Below are 21,684 nucleotides of genomic sequence, written 5' to 3'. Positions count from 1 at the left end.
TTAAGCTCTCTTCTACATGTTCAGTCTTCCAAAATGCACTTTCCAAATATTACTGCCAGGCATATTTCCACTTGAGCTCATGGTACAGGGTTTTCTGTTGGAGTCTGTTGAAACAAAAATATGATTTTTTGTACCGCTCCTCCTTCTTCCTCGGCAGACAAACTCCATAGCCAGACTGAACTTCACCTCATTTCCTCCAGGGTGTCCCGGTGCCAGGTTCAAACAGTGCCTTCTATTCACTGCCTACCCTGGCCCATACGTATGTATTTGTTTCCAGTGTGACGCAGCTCACCCAATGCGTTGGATTTCAAATGTCGCCGGCGCCACTTTTCAAAACCCCTCTCTTGCAGACGTATCACCACGCGAATGTTCTGGTATAAATCACCCTTACAGCCTTGTGCAGAGTCTGGCAGCTCGCACTGGCTCAGCAAGAAGCTTACGAAAAGGCAACTTAAAAGTATGTCGGGCTCACGCTGCTTTTTCTGCACTTCATTTCTGAGTGTTTAGCTTTCTATCACTCCTGCTAGCATTGCCTCTGCGCCTCTTGGCAACCTCATATGGACTGTCCATGTGCTTAAAAATAATGCTGTGCTATCTCTGTCTCCTAATTTTCAGCAAATCAGGCCATCCTTGTGCAGTCTGCATTGCTCTCAAAACCTCTGAGTCATAATTAGTGGTTAGTAATTCTTCTAATCTTCTGTGCAGATGGAGACCGGTTCGTTCTCAGAAGCTGCAAAGAGGATAAAGCTATCAGCACTGGAAAATATTAGCTTAAATGCCCTCCCACACATACACACGTACACTTTTCCCTGCTAATGCTCTGCCTTCCATCTAAACGTGCATCAGCTCCGTGTGTTGGGGTTGGAAAGGTGAGGTGCATGAGGGTCGCTGATATACTGAGAATAACCCAAATGTGTGCATTTGTTTAGCTGTGTAAAGCCATCACTGGCAATGCGAGCAACACAGAATTTCAGGCTGTGAGGCTTTGTGGTGTAGAACGTGGGCTGATGGGCAGGTGGTACATGAGAACATCATGCTGGTCCTTCGTGCACGTCTCTGGCTTGTGTGAGAGAGGAAGGCAGGAGGAGTGGCACTGGGAGAGCAAGTTGTAGGTGGGCAGCAAAACAAGAGCTGGAATCACTTCGGAGAGGTGGCTGCCCTGGGGATGGGTGTTGGGTGTAGCCCAGGCGTTGGCTATGGAGTTGTCTGGTGGGTGCTGGGCTGGCTGCAGCAGATCTGGGAGGGTTAAATGTGTTAATGGAGAAAAAGCCCACTGGAGTCCTGTTGGGCAGGTTCACTCAGAGTGTCTAAGTTGGTGTGTTCACTAAGCCTCAGTGAAAGCGGGTAATTCCTCTCTAACAGCGAGTTGCATCTGCTCACTTCCTAAGGAGCTGGTACAGAGAGATTGGGATGTGCTGTGCTCAGTCAGATCACAAACCCGGTGCCTCCAGCTGCTGGAACCTCTTCCTAGTGTGCTGTGTTTCCTTTAAACCAACTTTTCCCTTCTAGAAAAACTATCCGTGGCTCAGAGCACAGCTGAGTTGTGCACCTCCATCTGTATTTGTATATTCCCGAGGAGCTGTGCTCTTCTCCTCCGCCTGTCCCTGTCATTCCAGCAGGGCAGAGCCTGGCACCACCCAGGTAACCTTCACATCACGTCTCTAAGGAAAAATGACTCACTCTCTATTTTCCAGCTAATTTGAGGCTTTAGATCCTGAATTTGGAGATGAACATGAATTTGTGACTCTGAAATACTTTTCCAAAACTGCCTCAGCTGCCAGCCTTCAGTTTGCTGGTCTGGAGCAGCAGGTTGGACCTGAGCTGGCATCCTCTATCCTTGCAGCTCATGTTTTTGGTTTTGTGTTTTTTTTTTTTTTTTTTTTTCCATGGAGCTTGTGATATTGAGCACTGTTGAAACAACTCTTGAAATCATGAGACAATACAAGAATATTACCCTGCTCTGGGGCCGTTGCTCCCATCCCATGTTGGGTGTTGCAGTGCAGGGCTGCGGTGTTCCTTTGGCATTGCTCCTGCTGCCATTTTTACCACCTGAGGATGTGAATCTGTGCTCTGATCTAAAAGCTTGTGTTTCTGCTGATATTGCGCACACCAGCTGCCTACCAGGTTTTTTTTTTTTTTGGTGAGCCCAATCCAAGGCTGCAGCCATGCCCCTTCGAAGGGAACATGGGAAATGCAGTGGAATGCAGTGCCTGAGGTGCCTCTTGCAACACGGGGCAATGAAGAACTGAGTGCATGGTGCTTACTGCCTTGGTTATGTGTCACATTAGCTGGGCCCAGGAATGTGATCTGCTGAAACTTGAGCTGGGAAACTGCTTCTGTAGCTCCATTTCTGTTACAAATTTTGGATGAAAGCATCGGAGGTTCTCTGCCCCAAGTTGGGCACCATGCTCATTGCCTTTGGTCAGCTGCTGCTTTTGGACTTGGACTATGTTTCATAATAGAGGGGTAAACATTGAGAAGAAACAATAATTGCAGTGCTTTCCCTGCTCACCCCCACCCCTGTTTGTAACAATCACATTTCAACATCTTGCATCCCCTGACTCACACTGGAAGGGCTTTTGTTTCTGAATCTGTAATCAAAGCAACAAATGCTAAGGTCACTTCCTTGAGATTATGGCAACGGAAGAAGCCTGGATCATGTCTCCCTTCTTCCCCAGCTCGAATGTGCAGAAAATACAAAGGCTGAGTGCATGCTTCTTGTTGTGTGCTTCTTGGGTTTCTCCAGTCCTTTTAAACCAGCAAGGTTGTGGCTTGGAGGTAAGAGCCTGTATTTGAATTTCTGATGCTTAACAGTGGCAGACAATGGTGATTTTTATTTGTTTACTTATTATTTATTATTATTTTTTTTTTTACTACCATTGCACGAAAAATAATGCAGAGTTTGGAATCTGTGCTTACAGGAGGGAGGACAACCAGAAAACACACTGAGCGCTGCGAGTTTGCTTTGGGTGCTTTGGTAGTGCTGGCTGAACCCTTTGCACTTGCTCTTCTGACGGATGAGTCTGTAAGAACTTCTGTGCATCTCTTGCACTCTGTTGTGCAGATAAGGGCTGTGTGTTTACTCTCAGCACTTGCAGCTGCTGTTCCTGCTTCTGTTGTCCGTGCTCTCTCAGCTGCGTTAGCAAAGTGCTAAACCAAGCCTGATCCTGCTAACTTTGCTGCAGCTGGAAAGCATGTCTGTCACTTTGGAGTATAGAGAAAACATGTTTTCAGATGTTACCCTTATAGGCTTCTTGCAATATGATTTAAACTGAACAAAGCCCAAATTCATAAGTTCCTGGGCAGGGCAGCAAGTGCCTGGTACAGTGGCTCCTTTCAGCATGTAACTATTAAATGTCTCATCAGTGAGGTCTCTGCCCCTCACACTGAAAAGCCCTCCTGGAGAGGCTGGCATAGGGCTGCCAAGTGCACATCAACGGCCGCTGAGGAAGAGTTAGGATCAGAGGAGCAGTTGTGCTTTGAAGCATAGTGGTGTGCTTGCCTGGCACTGGGTGCTGGCTCCTCTCCACCAGCACTGCCCCAGCAACGCTGCTCAGTGCTGTGTGCAGCCCATGCACAGATTGCAGAGAGCTGAGGGTATGGGGGCTTTTCTTGCTTTATTGGCTTGCTCTTTGCATTTCTTTAAATGACAAGAAATTACAGGTGGTTCGGATGGACTTGTGATATTGCTGGTTGTTTTTTTTTTTTTGTTTTTTTTTTTTTCCTGCCTACTGCTTACCTCATGTCTGGTTGGGGCTGGTGTCCGGGTTTCCTGAGGGGCTCCTGCCAAGCACTGAGCAGCTGGAAAAGCCCAGGGCAGGATGGGGAGGAAGGGGCCGAGATGGAGAGTGAGGAGGGGTGGGAGGACGGATGAGTGACGTGCAAGGACCGTGATGGGAAAGGGACGCAGAGCTACACCATGTGTGTTCCCTGAGTCTCCCTTACGTACCGCCAGGAAACTTCTTGGACTGCATAGGATCCTTTTTCCCTGCTGTTCCCAGGAGGCTGCACAGGAACAAATCCCCCCATGGGCTCCTGCACAGCAGTGAGCTGGTGGCAGCGTCCCAGTGCTGCACAATAAGTATGTCTGCAGCACTCTGCGAGCTGTTCTCTGCTGAGGAAAGCAGATGTTGGATGGAGTCTTTCATTGACTTCATATTTATGGCAGAGCTGCGCTGATTCCTTCCTATTAATTTTCCTGAGTTTTAGGACTTGCCATGGAGTTCTGAGGCCTGTGTATAAGTTGATAATCTGTTCTTCCCTTGTTTTTGTTTGAAATACGTTGCAAAGTGGTAGGAATGGGAACAGTGGTGCCTGCAGAATGACACAACCTGAGAAGCATTTTGATATTGAGTAAGATCTTGATTTAATTTAAGGAGGGTCCCTCTGCAGCAAGTGGGCTGTCCCGTCAGAAAGCTGCTGACCTTCAACCAGAGGGGTTCAGCATACCCCGATCACAGAACTGCTGCTGGTTACTCACATCTGAGCCATGTGGGAGAGGGGAGGGTGCTCAGAAATCCTTTGGCACTCTGCAGGGAGTTTCATCATTCCAGTGGCTGCGCGAAGCTTTGCCTGTCATCCTGCAGGAACTGGCAAATGATCAGTGATAGAGAAGTGGAAGATTGTCTTAGATGTGCTGTCCCTTGTGGTGAGAAACAGCAGAATAAATGGGGGAAAGGAGACTTGAGGAAAGTTCATCAACTCTTGGCCCTGAAAGCAGTGCTCAGTGCAGTAGGGCAGAGCAGTGGGGCTGCCAGCAGCCAGGCTCCATCACCCCCTGACTGAGCCGCTGCCGTTAGGCAGTCTGCAGCAGCCAAGTTTCATTCCCATCTCCAGTTCATGAGACTATTTTAGGAAGGTGCCATGCAATCCAGAGATCCTTTAGGCTCTGGTTCCAAGCAGCGTGTTTTATCCCGAACCCTTTGCCAAACTTCCAGCAGAGACAAAATTTCCTTGGAGAACATCATCCAGGGGGCATCAGTACTGGTGTGCACTTGAAGTGGGTAGTCTCTGCCTATCTCAACCTAAGCATGGCTTCAGTGTGTGCTATACTTAAAGACAAGTCTCCTGCAGGTCTCTGTCTGTTGGAACAAGAGGCACAAGGAGGTCCTCAGCCCTAAGGAGAGAGGGAACAGCACTTGTGGTCCTGCTGGTGGAATGGGACAGGTCCTGAGGAGTCCGTCTTGCAGCACAGAGAGTGGAGGATGCAGCCAGCTGCCCCCGTGCACTGATAGCTATTTAAAATAAGGCAGATCCTGGCTTCTGCTAAGGTTAACAACAAGATTAGAAATTATTTAAGGCGAAATCTTGGCACCGTTCAAGTGAGCGGGACAGTGTGTGTTGCTTCTCAGCCCATCCATGCCCATTTCCTGCTGGTGGGCATTATGGGCTTGGGGGACCCATGGGCTGCAAAGAGGTGTGCCAGGCATTTTTCTTGAGACCTCTGTGGATCCTTTAAAAGGCTTTTGTAGAGATACTGGTATCAAACCCAACTTTTGTTTCTTATTTCTCTTTTTCCTTCAAGCTTTGCATGACCCCAAGTGCTGGACCATGGCAAGGTTTGCTCTCCCAACAGACACCTTAAGAAGCTCTGAGGTCATCTAAAGCATTACTACTTTTTCCCCCTCACCAGCATATAGCCCATTCCTTCCAGAAGGACAACCTTTTGCTTTTATTTCCCTGGGATGCACCTGGTTGGGGCAGCTCCTTATTGCAACACATTCTTGTGTGGTATTCCCTATTTTCCCAGGCAAAGCACGTTTGCAGACATAAGCTGGCTGCTGGGATCGAGGCAATGAGGCAGCACTGATTTAAGGCAGCTGAGGATTGGATCTGAAATGCCTTCATGACTGAAGGAAAAAACAAGCCCTAAATGCTGATGAAAACTCGAGGTCAGTGTAGGGGCTTTCACAGCAGGCTTTGAAATCTGTTACAGCCTTATGAGTTACAGAAGAGAGGTTTGGGAAAAAACACCCTTACAGGAAATTACTGGTATAGCTTTATAGCCGGTTAACTGCAGCTCTGGTGAGGATTTGGGGATGAAATCCTCTTTTGAGTGCAATCCTTGCTCTGCTCTGGGTGCACACCTGTGCAGTGCCTCTGAGGCTCTGCTCAAAGAGGCAGGCATTGAGATTTTGGGGGGCCCCTTGGCCCTGCAACCACGGTACCAGGGATTTCTCATGAGGAAGGGAAGGGCTTTGTTGGGCTGTTCTTCAGGAGAGGAGTAACTTTTTGGCCTACGTGTTTTTTTTTTTTTTTTTTTTTTGGAGATTTCCTGTTTATGCCCTAATTACTACTTTTTTCCTTTTTGTTGTTTTGGTTTTTTTTCTCCAACTCAATGACACACGTGAGTGTCTAAAAATACTGCATGTAACCACTGGCTTTGGATAGGGAGGACGTTAGTGCTGAAGAGAAGCAGCATAAATATCCTGCAGGTTTGCTTTCCCAAATAAACATTTGGACTCAGGATATTACAGGGCATTGGTTTAAATAACCAAGAAATAAGTTTTTTCTCTCTGCCTTATTTTATACAGGTTGTTTTTTTCCTTATTAATGGACTGAGGCTTTGAAAATCTTGCTTCCATGACTTTCCATGGAGAATTTACTTTAGTTTTTGTCATAAGTAAGGTGGAGGAGAAAATATTTTTTTCTTCTCTTTACAAAATTCTGCTCAGTAAACAGTATTAAAGGAATATAAACCTAAATAATATCAGTGTCTGTTTTCAGGACTTCTTCAGACCAAAACTTCCTTCTTACTTTGTGAGAACTCCCAGCCATATGAAATCTTTCTCAGCGTTTCAACCCACTGCAGAGAACCATTTTCTCTCTGTGCTTAATTTCCATGCACATTCTGAGACTCACTCCTTCTCCTTCAATGAAGATGTGGGTAGATGAGGTAGACAGTTGGACTGGATGATCTTAGAGATCTTTTCCAACCTTAATGATTCTATGAGGCTCTTGCTGAGAGCCCAGTGTGTCATCTGTGAGTTTGGAGGGCTGCAGAGCTGCAGCGATACCAAAGTACTGCACTCAATGGGGTTTTTACCTCTTCTTTTTTACCTCTTCTTTTAATTCATCTCCATCTTTTTTCATTTTTCTGTTGCTTGTGCACATAGCATAGGGGTGACATTGGGAAAGAATAAGAATCCAGCATCTTGAGACAGTTTTGCCAATGTAATGGTGAGATGTTTGTGTTCCATTGTTCTTCTGGCTTCCTATTGGGAATGGGATGAGATGGGGATTCTTAATGCATGTTATACTGCTTCTTTCTTCACTGGATAATAGTCTAAATATTAGCATCCTTTTAAAAAATAACTGCTGAAAAGGCCAACTTGGATGCATGTTGCAAAAATAACAGAATTGTTCATTTGCACAGACAATGTAAAATCAATGGGAATGAGCTGAAAACACAGATGTGAGTCTATATATATCTCAGGACTGCATACACTGCCTCTTAACTGAGCCAGACAGCTGTGCTCATCTCATGACTGATCGGTCCAGCTAAATAGAAAATCAATTATATTGTTCAGATTAGCCAGGCACACTGAATTAAAGATGAAAGTGTGACCATGAGGGGCTCACAGGGAGTTGGGCACCCAGCACCTGCTGAGTGGGGAGCAGTGGGGTGCTGGAGCTGTGGGTCTGAGATTGGAGCTGGGGGCTGATGTTTGGTCTTCCTTGGTGAGTTCTGCTGAGGAACTGGGGAGTGGGGATGCCCTTCCAGCAGGCTTTCCCCAGCTGCACTCATGCAGCAGAAGTTGTGCTGCAGGCTGGGCTGGATCTGGTTCCTGTGTGAGCCCAGCATCCTTGGGGCATCTGCAGCCGCTCTCCTCAACCACAGTACAGCTGTGGGTGCTCAGCCCTTCTGAAAATCATTCCTCAACCATGTCCTTATGTTGCCTCATCAATAAAACCAGGGATAATTATATCTCATGTATCTTTAGTAATGCCATGAAGTTCAATTAGTTTTAAGGTCCATTACCATCACCTTGGGTAGCTGAACAGAACCCAGGTTATGGTTGGTACATCTTTGGTGTTTAGTCCCACCAGCAACCTTCCTCTCTGCTCAGCACAAGGCTTTGTGTATGCATTTGCTATAGCAGAAGCCTTTTTTACTCAACAGTAGACAACTGAGGCAATTAAAACAGTCAGAAGTGATTAATGCAGCTGCACTGGGTGAAAGCTAAAGCAGCTAGCAATTAAATAATGGCAACCCTTTTGCTATCTCAGAGCAACAGATGGGGAATGATTTAGAAACAGCATTGGATCTGACACCTCGCACCAGGGGCAGATTGGTAACAGTGTGCAGGAGCCAGAAATGCACCACCTCGAAGGGTGCACTGATGAAGTGCTTAATTGGTGGGCACGTGTGGCTTGTTTATGCACACACAGAGGCGGGCCCTCAGCTCCAGGTAACACATGGACCTGTGATGGGATTGTAATGGATTGAAGGGCAGCACACAGCGTGCTCAGCAGGTGGGATCAGATGCTGGGAGCCAGCACTGTGATGCTGCAGCCTTGTTCTAAAACCCGGGGGAGGAAGCTGGAAGCGGTCCCTTGCAGGGATGTGACTGTGGTTTGCATAGAGATGGTCACCGATGTCCCCATGGGGATTGAGGTCCCTCTTCACCTGGTGCTTGTATGCAAGTTCACATTCACTCCAACACAATGGAAACTGTTCATTTTCTGACTTGTTTTTGTTTGTTTGTTTTGTTTCTTGGACTAGACTTGCTCTGCTAGTGATCCTTCCACCACTATTGCTGTTTAGGAGAGAAATGTGATACATATCATTACACAAATCTATATTTTCAGTAATCTTAGCATGCTGGTGCTGCAGGTGCTCTATCTCTGGTTTTCCACATATGGCAAAGCTGTGCCTGTGATTGTTCATCCCCAGTCTTTTCTGCCAAACTGCTCAGAAAGGAGCTCCCTCATGGGTTTTGCTCCAAACCAACTCACTTAGTTCAAACAGTAAACCTTTGTTAATTTGGCTGAGAAGGACTGGCTGCTCCTGACAGAGGCAGTTCTGCAGCCCTGAAACAGGGCAGCACTGAGAGATTTGTTCACTTGTACTGGAATTGGCTGAAGGAAGGATCCATTTTTATTCATTTTTGAGTCTTTGGGTGTGTTGCTGCATGGCTCCTGTCCTTGTCCCCATGCAGGAGAGTGTGTGTTGCTCACAATACCTCCGAGAGCCCCTGAGAGCAGCCTTCTGCTCGGAGTTCAAAACAGAGTTGGAGAGAAACCAGTGCTGTCAGGTTCACGAGATGTTCTGAGGTGGTGAGATGTCCAAATCCAGGTTCCCTCCATCATCTCTTGCTCCAGAGCTGTGCTGCCAGCCCTCTGCCTGCACTGCCAGGAGCCCAGGATTAAAGCAGAGTTTAAATAATGTAAAAGCTCTGTGGAAATGTGTCGTATTTCAAAGGGCAGATATTAAAAGAGCATAATAATGCGCTATTTCTGAAGTCTTCTCCTGCGAAGAGGAGGGATTGCTTGCAATAGATAAATGTGATGCAGAGTGCGAACTGAGGCAGTCTGATCCAATTCTTAATCATGCAGTTTGAGCAGCTGTTGATATGTGCACACACACACACTGTCCAGTAGGAACCCATCCCGGGTGGAGACCAGGTCCTGGGCAGCAGGCCGAGTTTTGGCTGCAGTTGTTGCATAGATGGAGCTTTTTTGGTCCCTGGTCATCGTCGCTCATCAGAAGCACAGGAGGCCATTGCCAACATCATTGGCTGTAGTATCAGCCGGGATCCTCCTGTTCTGACTGTGTTGTGTTGGTGTCTTTGCAGATGACAGAGGGCCGGCACTGCCAGGTGCATCTCCTCGATGACAGGAACTTGGAGCTGCTGGTTCAGGTAAAGACCCTTCTGATTTGGGCACTGGTATAGCATGGCTGGGCCCAGTGCTGACCCATTTTCATTCTGCTCCAGTAATGCCCTGTGTACCTGTGCTGGGAATGGCATCAAAGCGTTGACCATTGCAAAGTCTTAAACAGTGCAAAAAACCCACCGAAAAAGTTGTTTTAGAGCTCCAAATTACTTTGTTACCTTCCCCTGTGTGGTTCTGATTTGTCCCTTAGTTGATTAAAAATAAATGCTGGCTTTGTACTTGGAGCCAGATTTCCCTGCTTGGTAGTGTAAGGAGTGCAATTTGGGGCTGAAGCTGTAAGAGATATTTGAAGAAGCTGTATCTCTTACTGTAGCTACTAATGGAGGTGGAATTAATGGGCATGCTTTCAGACATGCAAGCCCTGCCTCAGACCTGTTTTTTTTCCCACATGAGCATGGAGCTTGAAGGGGAAATTTTCATTATTAATGGGAAGTCTGAACTGAAATGAACTGAGTGGTGTTGGTTCCTTCAACAGCCCAAGCTTCTGTCTCGAGAGTTGCTGGATCTGGTGGCCTCACACTTCAACCTGAAAGAAAAAGAGTACTTTGGGATAACGTTTATAGATGATATGTAAGTATAGCAACTTGTTTTAAAGAAAAAATGGATTCAGAAATAATTCCCCCTGTGGCAGTTCCCATCACAGGTGCAGGGCTGGCTGCTGAGCCTCATAGGGGCTGGTAGGAGCTTCTAACCTGTAGAATCCTTACAGCACCAGTGTATTATTTTTAAGGTGCTCTCGTCTTGAATCTTTTTGACACGTTCTGGCTGTTGGAAGGTGCCTTCTTCCAGCTCACCTATAACATCCCACAAGAGCACTGTTGACACTTGGCTTTTTTCCCCCAAGAAGAGCTGCCATGAAGTTCTGGAGTTTTGTATTTGCTGGTAAAGTGCTGCCAGGGGATAACCTAAAAGCCCCAAAACCACCTGCAGGGCCCCAGAGGCTCCCTTGGGTGCTCCAAACTGGGCCTGGGTGCTCACTGTGGCCTCTGGAGGGCACCCATGCTCTATGGCTAGCCAGTCCCAGTGCTGTGGAGCAGCAGATGACTCCTAGACTGTCCTGACCCTCAGGTCAGGGGGGCTCTGTCAGGGGCCTCTGTCAGGAGCAGCCAGTCCCTCTCAGCCAACTTCCTGGGGGAAGTTACTGGGGCTGAGGGGTTTTTTATTCTACTTTACCCATTTTTCTGGTTCATTTCTAGTTTCATTTAGGGAGGCTGTGGTGCAGAGCGCTGTTTCAGCTGCCTCGTTAATGAGTGTGCCTATAGTAAGGCCCTCTGCTCTGAGATGGGGTTATGTGTGAAGCTGTGGCTGATGTTCCCGAGTGTCCAAAAGCAAACCATGTCAACATCTTAAAGTTGGAGAAAGAGGAAAACTTGATGAACTGCTTGGCTGCGTCAGAGCTGACTTTTGCAATTCTAAAAAGGACTCACACTTGGAGTAAATGTGAGCACTGGAAAACTCATGTTTCTGTATTTCCCTTCCCAGTTTTAACCATCTCCCCAATCTGTTCCTGCAGAGGTCAGAGCGTCTGGCTGCAGCTGGACCACAGAGTCCTGGATCATGACTTGCCCAAGAAACCAGGCCCAGCAACACTGTATTTTGCTGTTAGGTGAGTAATTCCTTCTGTGAAGAAAACAGTGCCCATTTGGGTTCATTTATCACCATGATTTTTGTTTAAAAGAACAAAGCACTGATTTGATAAAGGATGTAAATGTCAAAATGATGTGTTATTTTTAGAAGGTGGTTAAGTCCTGGCTAAGTGCTGCTTTCTTTTCTGTTTACCTGCAAAATAAGGTAGATTGGAGCCTGCTACTTTTTAAGCTGCTATTAGCACATTGTTCCTTTTCTTATTTAAGGATAATTTTAAAATCTTTAAATCTCTCAATTTTAAATCTTTTTTTTTCCCTAACTTGTCTTCAATAGTGCTATATTTTGATAGTTTATTTAAACAACTGTACTTGTTCTCATGTTTACTTAAGGTTTGTCAGTACTTGAAAGGGATTGCTTCTGGCTTCTTTGCTCACACAGCTTAAACCAGTCCCCAGGAGAGACTAAAATCCTAGCAAAGTGATGATTTTGGCCAAAGTAATTGCATTACTTCAGGGTTTTTTGCTAGCAAAGCTCTACTGATTAGGATGCAGTTTTGTCAGGCCCATAACAGACAGAGCTGTGCTGACAGAAAAGACCAAGCATCGTATTCTTAATATTGTTGAAGTTCTTATTTTTGTCTTCCTTGCAGTCTGTGAGGTAAATGAGGGCAGGCTGACCTCATTCACTTTTCATATCAAGATTTTGGCCTTTGTGTGCTTAATTATCTGCAGCATTTCCAAAGCAGAGCCTGTTGTGCAGTTGGGTCACTTGGCATTGTCACCCCACCACGTCTTCTGCACCCCCAGACACTGTGGGGATGATTGAAACAAATGGCACTTTGTTTTTGCTGAATATGTGCTAATTTGTGACAGAGTTCTTTTCTTCTTTCTCTCTTAATCAAAAAAAAAAAAAAGAAGAAAAAAAAGAAAAAAGTAGGGAAAAAAAAAGGCAAAAAACTACAAAACATTTAAAAAGGAGTTATATAATCATAAAGTCACCTGAGTTGGAAGGTACCCATGAGGATCCCTGAGTTCAACTCTTGGCTCCACATGGGACCACCTGAGTTGGAAGGGACCTGTAAGGGTCATTGAGTCCAACTTCTCATAGTAATGAATATTCATGTATAATGAGCTCTTAAATTCTCACTGTTTGAGGACCTAGAAGACTAAAATCTGTGGCTGGACATGGTCATTTCTGTACATCCCTCAAACAGCCTTACATTGTCACCTCCTTGCATGTGATAATACACAAGGAGATTAAAGGACTTGGGTCTGTCTGAGGATCTTCTCAGAAGGTAGTGATGGTCTTGCCTCCTGTGACTGTTGCCAGGGCTTAAACTGTCTGCCAGACTCTCTCAGGAGTGGAGAGCACAAGAAAGCCATAAAGACAGTCACATAACTTGAGCAATTCTGTGGATGGAGTTAATGGCTTGAGATGTTCATTTTTACCCACCCCATTGCAAGGTGATCTTCTGTAGGACAGGGTGTGCAGAGACCTGGGCAAGAGTTGATGCATGAAGAGGGGGCTTGGGAAGATCAACTTCTAGAGGCTTATCTCAAGCCTTGACTGCTTGAGGGTCATCAGATCTAAAAGAAGAAATTAAGCCCACAGAAGTGGGCGGTGGATGGGAAGCCTGTGAGGAGCAGAAGGATTATTAGCAATATAAAAACTGTCTTATGTTAAATATATATATATATTTCCATCTGAAATGTCACTTCAAAATGTACAGCACTATTTTGTCACAACCTTTTGGATAAGTGAATGACTCCAGGCATTTGTTGGATGGCATATGCCTTGGGTGGTTGGTTCAGACGCTTATCATCTGCAAACACATTTGCCTTGCCATAGCCTGTTCTTTAATTAAACTCTCCTGAGAGCAGCTGAATTGTACAGTGGGAGGCTGGCATGGAAAGTACAGCAGGGCTGGGTGAGTGGCATACACTTGAGTGGGGGAACTGATGCCTATTTTGTGTTGGGGATGGACAAAGGTACCCAGAGCCCTCCTGAGCTGTCCTTCGTTAACGTGCAGCACTATGCAATTCCCAGCAGCAGCACTGGGAATGCAGGGCATCTCCAGGTGTCTGGTTATACCTCTCCTTTGGCTCCCAGCTTCTAGGCCCTAAGCTTTTTGCCATTCACTAATGAAACACGTGGTAAATTATTTCAGGTTTTAATTATTTGTCTTCAGTTGACATAAAATTTACATGGCTGGCTTGAGTTTCGTGTCATACACACAGCTGCTGAAGGGCTGTATAACACAGATTTAGGACTTACAAAAGCATCTTTCCAGTTTCAAGGATGCTGACAGCATCAGAAATAAAAGGAGAACACTTTATTGCATTTCCAGACATTCCTGTCGTCCCTCAAACATCCTTATCTCTGTGGCCTGGTGTTCCCCATCTGTACTGCAGTGATAAGAGCATACAGATTATGCCAGAGAAGAGATGAAGTGCCCAGGTCTGCTCATAGTAGGGGTATTGCCTGTACAGGAGTGCCCTCCCCAGACCAATGGCTCCTACAGTCTCCTGCTACAGGGTAACTACAAGCCATGTCTGGCGTTCCGAGCTGAAAGAAACTGCAAGTGCAAATGAGGCCATTAGTTGAAGAAAATTCCCTTTTCAGCAGGATGGAGGGAAGCTTTATTGGGTTAAGGCACTAGCCTCTAATGTTGGTCTGGCAGCATGCTGGGCAAGGACCAGCAGAGGTTCTTGCATGCTAATGCTCTTCATTTCTGGAGAGAAACATGACTGTATATGAAGTGAGGTTTAGCAGAGCTGCTAAAATGATATTGGGTGTGATCATGAAAGGATGTAGCAATACCCATGGCTCTTATCAGTGAAAGGTGAATCATGGAAAAGCCCCTTGGCGATGTCTGGGGCAGTCTTCTGGGCTAGGGTCTGTCCCAAAGCTGCATGAGTATGAAATGAGCATATGATCTACTTAGCATACAGAGGTATTCCATACAAAGAGATCAATGGGCTGAGCAGGAAGCTATAGGGAGCCCCAGGGCTACACAGAGCAGGTTGTGTGAGCCACCTAGCCCTCCTGCTGCCAAAGGCATTGGTGGGATCTACACTGCCAGGGTGGTGGTGGTGGTTGCCCCAGTCCTTTGTTTGGCTGAAAAAAGTGTGCCCTCTGTCTAGCACCAAGTGGGAGAGCCTGGATCCGATCTGTAAGGAGCTGGCTGTTGATAATGAAGCACAGGTATCCTTCTAAAGGAAGATTGACAGGACCATGTTCACACAAACTTGTCTCTTTGAACTGACTTGGCAGTTCTGTGCTCTTTAAATTAGAGACGTGTTTTCTCTGCACCTTTCAGTGCATCTCAGCACTGCCTACTTTGATGCCCCAAGTGAGTCAGAGAAGAGCACAGACAAGTTGTGTGTGATTTTGCAGAGTGCCAGCTGCATACGTATACATAATGTTGTATAACAAACCAGGACACATCTGCTAACCTTGGCTGGGCTAGTGTAACCAGCCATGGACCTGCTTCCTTTGGTAGTGAGGTTTGCTCCTTTAAACCTTGACAGGGTTTCCAAATGAGATGAGAAATCATCAGATGTCTATGATCTATTGAACAAAAGGAGTTGTGCCCTGCATGCTGTTGGTCCATGATTTTCTGCTTGTTCCCTCCTACTAGGCAGGAAACAAAATGCAGTGGTTGTAGTTCCTCTGTACCACTTTATTGCTGGAGAACAAAATGCCGAGGCAATAAAATGATTTGAGAGGAAGATGAAGCCTACACAGGAAAGTAACTTTGTTCTTTTTTTTAATTATCAGGTTCTACATTGAAAGCATCTCCTTCCTCAAGGATAAAACAACAGTAGAGCTGTTCTTCCTGAATGCCAAGTCCTGCGTACACAAGGTAAGGCTCAGCGTCCTCTGGAGCTCCATGTTGTCCAACTCTCATTACTCCTCCCTACGCCCCTTCTGCAGACTCTCTGGGTAAGGATGATGATGGCTTCCTGGTCATGATTTCACAGCCCTACTGTGTGCAAACCACACTGAAACATCTTAAACACCAAAAAGCCTTTAAGTCATTCGAAATCTGGGTTGTAGCTTTGTGGATAGGCTCTGTCTCAGAGTGACATATCTTTGTGTTCTACATAGTACACATTTGAGGTAGGTGAGGAATGTTGTATGCTGTGAACATGGTTCTTAGTTCCCTGATTTCATGCCTTAATTCACTCGTAAAGTCACAAATCCCATACATTCACAATCAAAGGCAGTTATTACAATGCTTCTCGTGTTTACTCTGGTTACAAATCTTCCACTGCTTTTGTTAAATATTTAAATTGGTTATTCATGCTGTATATATGTAATACATAATATGGTACATTTATATATATAATAGTATCATAAAAGTAAAATTTCTCTGCTGCAGATTCATCTTGTTCTGGAAAAAGAAAGGGGCAGTATGGCAGCCTGATTGTGCCCCTAATAACTAGAGGAGCAGCAGCAGCCAAGGTTCGGTGAACTTTACTCCAGCAAAGCCTAGTTAATATCAAACTTGAGTATCTGGGTGTTTTATGCTCATGGTTTAATCCCTCTGAGAGGGTCACTTGGTTCTTCTTGGAAAACAGCTATTTATTGTTAGCTGGTGTTGAAGCTCAGAATAGCAGGCCAAATTTTTCACCTTTAATACGTTTCATATTTTGGAAGAGTCTCACTGTATCCAATACTCGTTATTTTACTGGTGGGATCAGAAAGCTTACTTGAAAAGCAATTAATGACAAAGTTGTGGCCGTGGGTTGCACAGGAATTGCTTTCTGGAAGAGTGGAAGAAACTTGCACCTTTTCACAAAACCTTCACATTTAAAATAGATGTTTGAAGAACTTGAGGCCTCGCTGGTTAAGTTTAATAAAAAGCAAAGCTCCCTTTGGCTTATTTGCCATTTTCAATGAAAGGTCTTGGCAACTTGCAGTGATCCTTTCAGGGAATACTGGAGCAGTTCAGACAGAGCAAAAAACTTGGGATTTGAAAGTGAGACTGGTTTTCTTCCTGCAGTGGGGAAGGTGCCACTGCCTCCAGAAGCAGTCTGCTATTGAAGTAAATACTGGTTGCATGTTTGGGTGCCAGTATGTGTGTTTATGTAGGTGCATAAAGTACGAGAGGAAGGGAGAAGAAAGAAGGGAGGTGTGAAAAATGCTATCACTGATCATAGATGTGTTGTAAAGCCAATGAAGAGTCAATCAATTCATGCCACCATGTTATCTGAGCACCAGCAGTGCTCTGACACCTTACTTATGCAGAATGCATTGAACCAAAATGGCCCGTGTTGGTTATGCAAAGGGAGCAATATGTAGCAATGGGAACTCAGCTGAGTGGGTGGAAACATGGGCAGGACTGAAGCTGTTTATTTAAAGTTCATTTACTTTCAATGTTTGTTTGGTTCAGTAGCTTTTAGACTTCACAGTAGTTTCTTCTCAGAAACTTTTCACCCCATATGGTAAACTTCAGGCTTAGCTTCCTAACCTGGTTCTTTTCTTGAAACTTCTGTTGTTCTGAATAGGGTATAACAGCTGTCCTCTTGTCCCTTACCTCTCAGCTCCAGATTCCTGCAATCCTTTTTGCCCCTTTTCTACAAATTGGGTGCCAAGTTGCCCTAACAAGGGCTTGAAGAATTAGGGGTTTGCCTATTTTGCAAATTCCATAGTCATTTTGGCAAGGGAAAAACAACACAGACAATAAGATTTCTGCTGCCAAAAATGTATTTCTTTCTACTCCTCACCCACTCACCACCTCTATGCTTTTCTGTCAGAGCGCCTTTGTGCTTCTGCCCTTTGCCCGCGTGCCAGGGTGGTGCATGCTGTATGACCTGTCTCTTTCTCTGCCTGTCCCCTTTGCCTTGTGCTCATCCCCTGAGAGCAGCTGGGCAGCCAGGGGAGAGCACCATACCCGCAGGCAACAAGGACTGAGGTTTTACTCTTGCTTCTGTGAGTTGTGTTCTACCAGTGCTAGAGGTCTGCACCCAGAATTGCTGCTGCATTGAGCAGCTCCTTCCCACTGCTCCTATCTTAATCCACCACTGCAACAACAACATTTTCCTTCTGGTTCACGCTGTGCAGTGTAATGCAAAACTGCTTTACACACCTGGAAAATAAACTTCCTCTCTTAAATTTGCCAACACACTCAGGGTTTGCTGGCCATGCTCTCCCTGTTTCTCACTGCACATGAACTGAATGCAACATTTGCTGTTCTGCTTGTAAGAGCACTCGGTGTTTCCTCATCGTTAGTGGGTGCATACAGCTTGGACTCCAGCCTGGACAACAAATGCTGCCAGCTCTCTGGCCCTACCCTTTTTTCATGTCAAGCTGCCTATTGTCTCACTGCTCTGCTGCAATCCTATGGCTGTGTGGGTCCTATGTGGTCAGTATGGCTGGCTGGCTCCGCTCTCCAACATCCATGCTCTTTGGGTTGGAGCTTGCAGAAGCTGTGTGCTGTCAGGAGCAGTGTGAGCCCACAAGCAGGAGATGGGAGCTGCTGGAACTTAGATCTCCATGTCTATGGAAGGGCCTCTCAGTAACTTAGTTATAAATGTGGTTGTCTGTGTGTGTTTTGCAAGCTAGAAGCATACTTTTTGTTGTTGTGGCACTGTTTTCACACATGCTTCTTTCTCAAGGCTTTGAGAACTTATGCCTGAAAGCCTTCAGCAGTGACAACTTCAGTTTACATGCTTTCTTTCCTGTCAATGAATTTAAGAAGCTGGTTTAGATTTATGGTGTCCTGTGAAATCTTCCGCACAGTGGAGGCTTAAACTGTGAAAGTTCAGCACGCTCCTTCAGGTGAAATGGGTATCTTAGAACTGATGTATTTGCATAGAGATAGGAGAGCTTTGTAACGTGTTCAGTATCCTATTGCACAAACCCTTGGCCATAGCTGGGATGCTTTCAAGGAGGGTAGGAGCTAATTGCACACACGATGATGATAAATTTGGGAAAATAAATTAGTCTTTTCATTCAAAACAGCCAAGTTTGGAAAAATTGCACCCTACTTGGCTAGCAAAGCACTGTCAAGTTTATTGTGCGTTACAGCTAACCTCCATATAACTCTGCAGCCATGCAGTTGACTCTGTGCCAGTCCTTAAAATGCGTTCTGTAAATGAAGATCTTGGTTAGGTTGGCTGTGTTCCCCTTTTCCCATCTATATTTGGGTGTTGGGGGAATTTATTTATTTAATTTTGCTTTTGTTTTAAGGACTTACAAGAATTGCCTTTAAAATAATAACATAAAGGAAATGAAAGATTTTGGTGGAGTCTGTAACCACGCTGGCTTCACGTACAACGATGCTTGTGAGTACTTGGCAGTCTGAAGCCCAGAGCTTAGAGAGAAGAGCTGTTGAAGCAGACCCCTGGTGTGAGCATGACGTCTGGCTGGCTTCCAGCTCGTGGAGAGCAAAGTGGCTGTATATTAGATAGCCCTTGAAAGTTTTATAACGGATATTTCTTAATTCTCCCCTATCCCTAGGGAGAGGGGAGTGTTCCCATGCAGCCTTGTAACACTGTATAGTCTGATCCAAGCCAAGTCTATTAAAACACACTGTCTGTTTTGTCGTTCTGCTCCTGAGAATGGCAGGTGTGAGGCGCAGGGTGAGGAACCAGCGGGGCCAGCTGGCCTTCGCTCCTCTGCCTTCCAGGCTGTGTTCTGCTCTTGTGAGTGCTGGTGGCCACCTCCACAGCCTGAACCCCCTGTGGTGCATCAGCAGGTGAGGATGGAGCACAGTCATGTCAGTGAATGCAGTGTGACTGACTGCTCTTGCCTCCTGGGAGAAGACAGGACACCCACATCAAGTGGCAGATCTCCATGGGAACCCCCCACTCAGTGGTACCCCAAGACACGTCCTGCTTGGCCTCACTGGTGGCCTGGGGAGGTGCTGGACATGGGGTGGTTTTAGTCAAGGGCCTCCATTCTGGTGGAGGCTGGTCCAAGGCTGCCTGCTATGAATGGCAATGATGCCCTGGAGAGTTGTTGAGGCTCTCAGTGCGGAGGTGTAGCTCCTGTCCTAGCTGTAGCTGGGCCATCCCATTGCACATGAGGGTTGAGCTGGTTTGCAGCCAGAGCTTCATACCTTGCATCTCTTGTCAGTTATTTTCTCCTGAGCCTAGTTAACAGCATTAATTGTGGCGAAGTTATGTGCTTTTGATCTTCTGGCCATGGGGTGAAGCTGTTGTGACAGCTCAGCCTGTTCTGTTGTCTGTGTGTTGGTATCTCACAGTGGCAATGTGGTAGGAAAGCGAGAGAATCTGATTATATGCTAAGCCTAATGATGCTTGATATGTATCCCGGCTTACAGAGAAGTATTTCTGTGTCCTTCCCCTGTTCTTTGCTTTTAACTTCTACGCTGTGTTCATGGTGTTTGGGGGGGGGGGGGAAGTAACATTATATGATGGGGGCCTTGTGCTGAGCTATGCAGATAAGTCTCAAAGCAGCTGCTGCTATCCCTTGAGCTTCATCTGAGCTTTGGCTGATCTACAAAACACAGACAAAGGAGACTGAAGGTGGCTGGCAAAGGCAGCAAAATAAAGGGTGTAACAGAGAAACCTGAAGCTCTGGCTTGCTGTGAGGTGATACAGGGCAGCAGTGACATAGCTTTTGTTTGGCTGCATTGGCCAAAGTCTCTGAGCCTCACAGCTCCTGCCAAGAACGAGCTGCCTCATCGAGGAGACCAGCAAGGTTTGGAGCTACAGGAGGGAACGGGAAGGGGACGGGTGCTCTGTGGGGCAGCATGAACTACAGGCAGTGCAGCTGGGATGGGGACACGGATGCAAGTGTGGAGATCAGAATGGGTCCTGGAGGTATCACTTTCAGGTTTTCAAGTTGGAAGGGGCATTCTCTTGCTGCCATTGTGTCTCCTCAGTGTAACCGAGAACACCACTCTGAAAGAGCATGTTGTTGAGCTCTCTGACCTACTTACTGTAGAGCTGCTGATGGCGTGGTGCAACAGGTTGTGGGGGATGGCCCCATCCTGGCAGTACAGGGCTCCTTGCTGCTGCCTGTGCTCCTAAATAAGCCTTGAATGCTGGAAAGCCATGAGTCTTTATCCTCAGCAGGGACCTTGCCTTGCACCATGGGACTCTGGGGCCACATCTGGGGGTGCTGGGGGATGTTGTGGTGGTGCTGGGTGGGAGTGCAGAGCTGGCGTGGCTTTGTTCACTTGTGCTGGGCCCACACCCAGCTAATTGCTGTCCTCAATCCAAACACGCTCCTGCAGATGCTTGGTTCCCTCCTTTCTCTCTAATTGCCCCCTTCTTTCTCTCCTTTTTTAATCACCTGTCAGAAATCACAGGTAATTACATTCAATACTGTAGCTGTCTTGAGGCTATCTGATCCTAATGAGGATTTTTGGGAGGCTGTATTTGGTTAATATAAATTGTTTAAGAGGTTGGTTTGAGGGAAGGGGTGCTTTAATATCTTAATGTTCATTTTTTTTTCATGTGAAACATTTCTGCTGTCAGTCTTTAACCTCTGGAGGTTATGTGTGCTCTGAAGAAACTGTTTTCATTGCTCTGGTTCTAAAGAGTTAGAGATGGCTGTTCCTGTGTTGCTTACTTAAGAAACAAACTGCTTAAAGCAATCTAAAGACTTGCTTAGCACAGTTAATGCTCATCTGGCTATTGTCATTCTTACTCTGTGTCGTCTTCAGGGTTTCAGGCTTGCACCTCTGACAGTCAACTCTTGTTGATGCTGTGTTTAATGAGGGTGCACTGCTCTATTCACAGCTAAGCCTTGTGATTTTTATCACATTTAAAGGCCTGTTTCTATGCAGGACAAGACTTGAGCTCCTGCCTGAACCAGGGGCTCAGTTCTGCTCCCAGACACTGAAGGCAGGAGCAGATCTTTGGTAACTACTGCAGTGCTGCTGTGTTCCTGCAGTACTGTCACTGCCACTCCTTCTGGACATCTGCTACAACATTTTAGTATTTTGATATTTGTCAGAATGACAAAAGCCACCTGAATCCTCTGGACCAAATGCAGTGTTTAGATAAGCAGCCTTTCAGAGAGACACATAGGGGGATGAAATTGTCTCCCTGGTTAAAATGATTGCTCCCTCTGCAAACTCTAATGGAAAAATATCAGTTTCATCCCTTCCCTAGAGCTGCACCCTCTATTCTGTTTAAACTTATTTACATCTAAAAGGTATAAGACTCAGATTCCATTATCTGAATTACATGCATCTGCTTAACCTCGTGCTAGTGACCT

The 21,684-nt window shown here is 46.0% G+C and overlaps 1 protein-coding gene across 9 annotated transcripts in view; it reads left to right on the top strand.

Annotated features, from left to right (window-relative positions):
• The window catches only part of FRMD4B (FERM domain containing 4B), a 100,479-nt gene that overhangs the window by 37,630 nt on the left and 41,165 nt on the right, over positions 1 to 21,684 (top strand). For 7 of the 9 annotated variants that reach the window (XM_040646786.2, XM_423748.8, XM_004944685.5 and 4 more), the window contains exons 2-5: positions 9,798 to 9,863; positions 10,373 to 10,467; positions 11,411 to 11,503; positions 15,265 to 15,349. In XM_040646786.2, coding sequence (XP_040502720.1) covers positions 9,798 to 9,863; positions 10,373 to 10,467; positions 11,411 to 11,503; positions 15,265 to 15,349 — 339 coding nt within the window. Of the gene's footprint in view, positions 1 to 2,564; positions 2,779 to 9,797; positions 9,864 to 10,372; positions 10,468 to 11,410; positions 11,504 to 15,264; positions 15,350 to 21,684 lie in introns of those variants that run through there. The other 2 variants (XM_040646785.2, XM_040646787.1) reach the window with 2 other exon arrangements.

This window comes from Gallus gallus, chromosome 12 (assembly GCF_016699485.2).
Source record: "Gallus gallus isolate bGalGal1 chromosome 12, bGalGal1.mat.broiler.GRCg7b, whole genome shotgun sequence".
NCBI lineage: Eukaryota > Metazoa > Chordata > Aves > Galliformes > Phasianidae > Gallus > Gallus gallus.
Note: the sequence above shows the minus strand (reverse complement) of the source record. Positions and strands in the feature narration are given on the sequence as shown.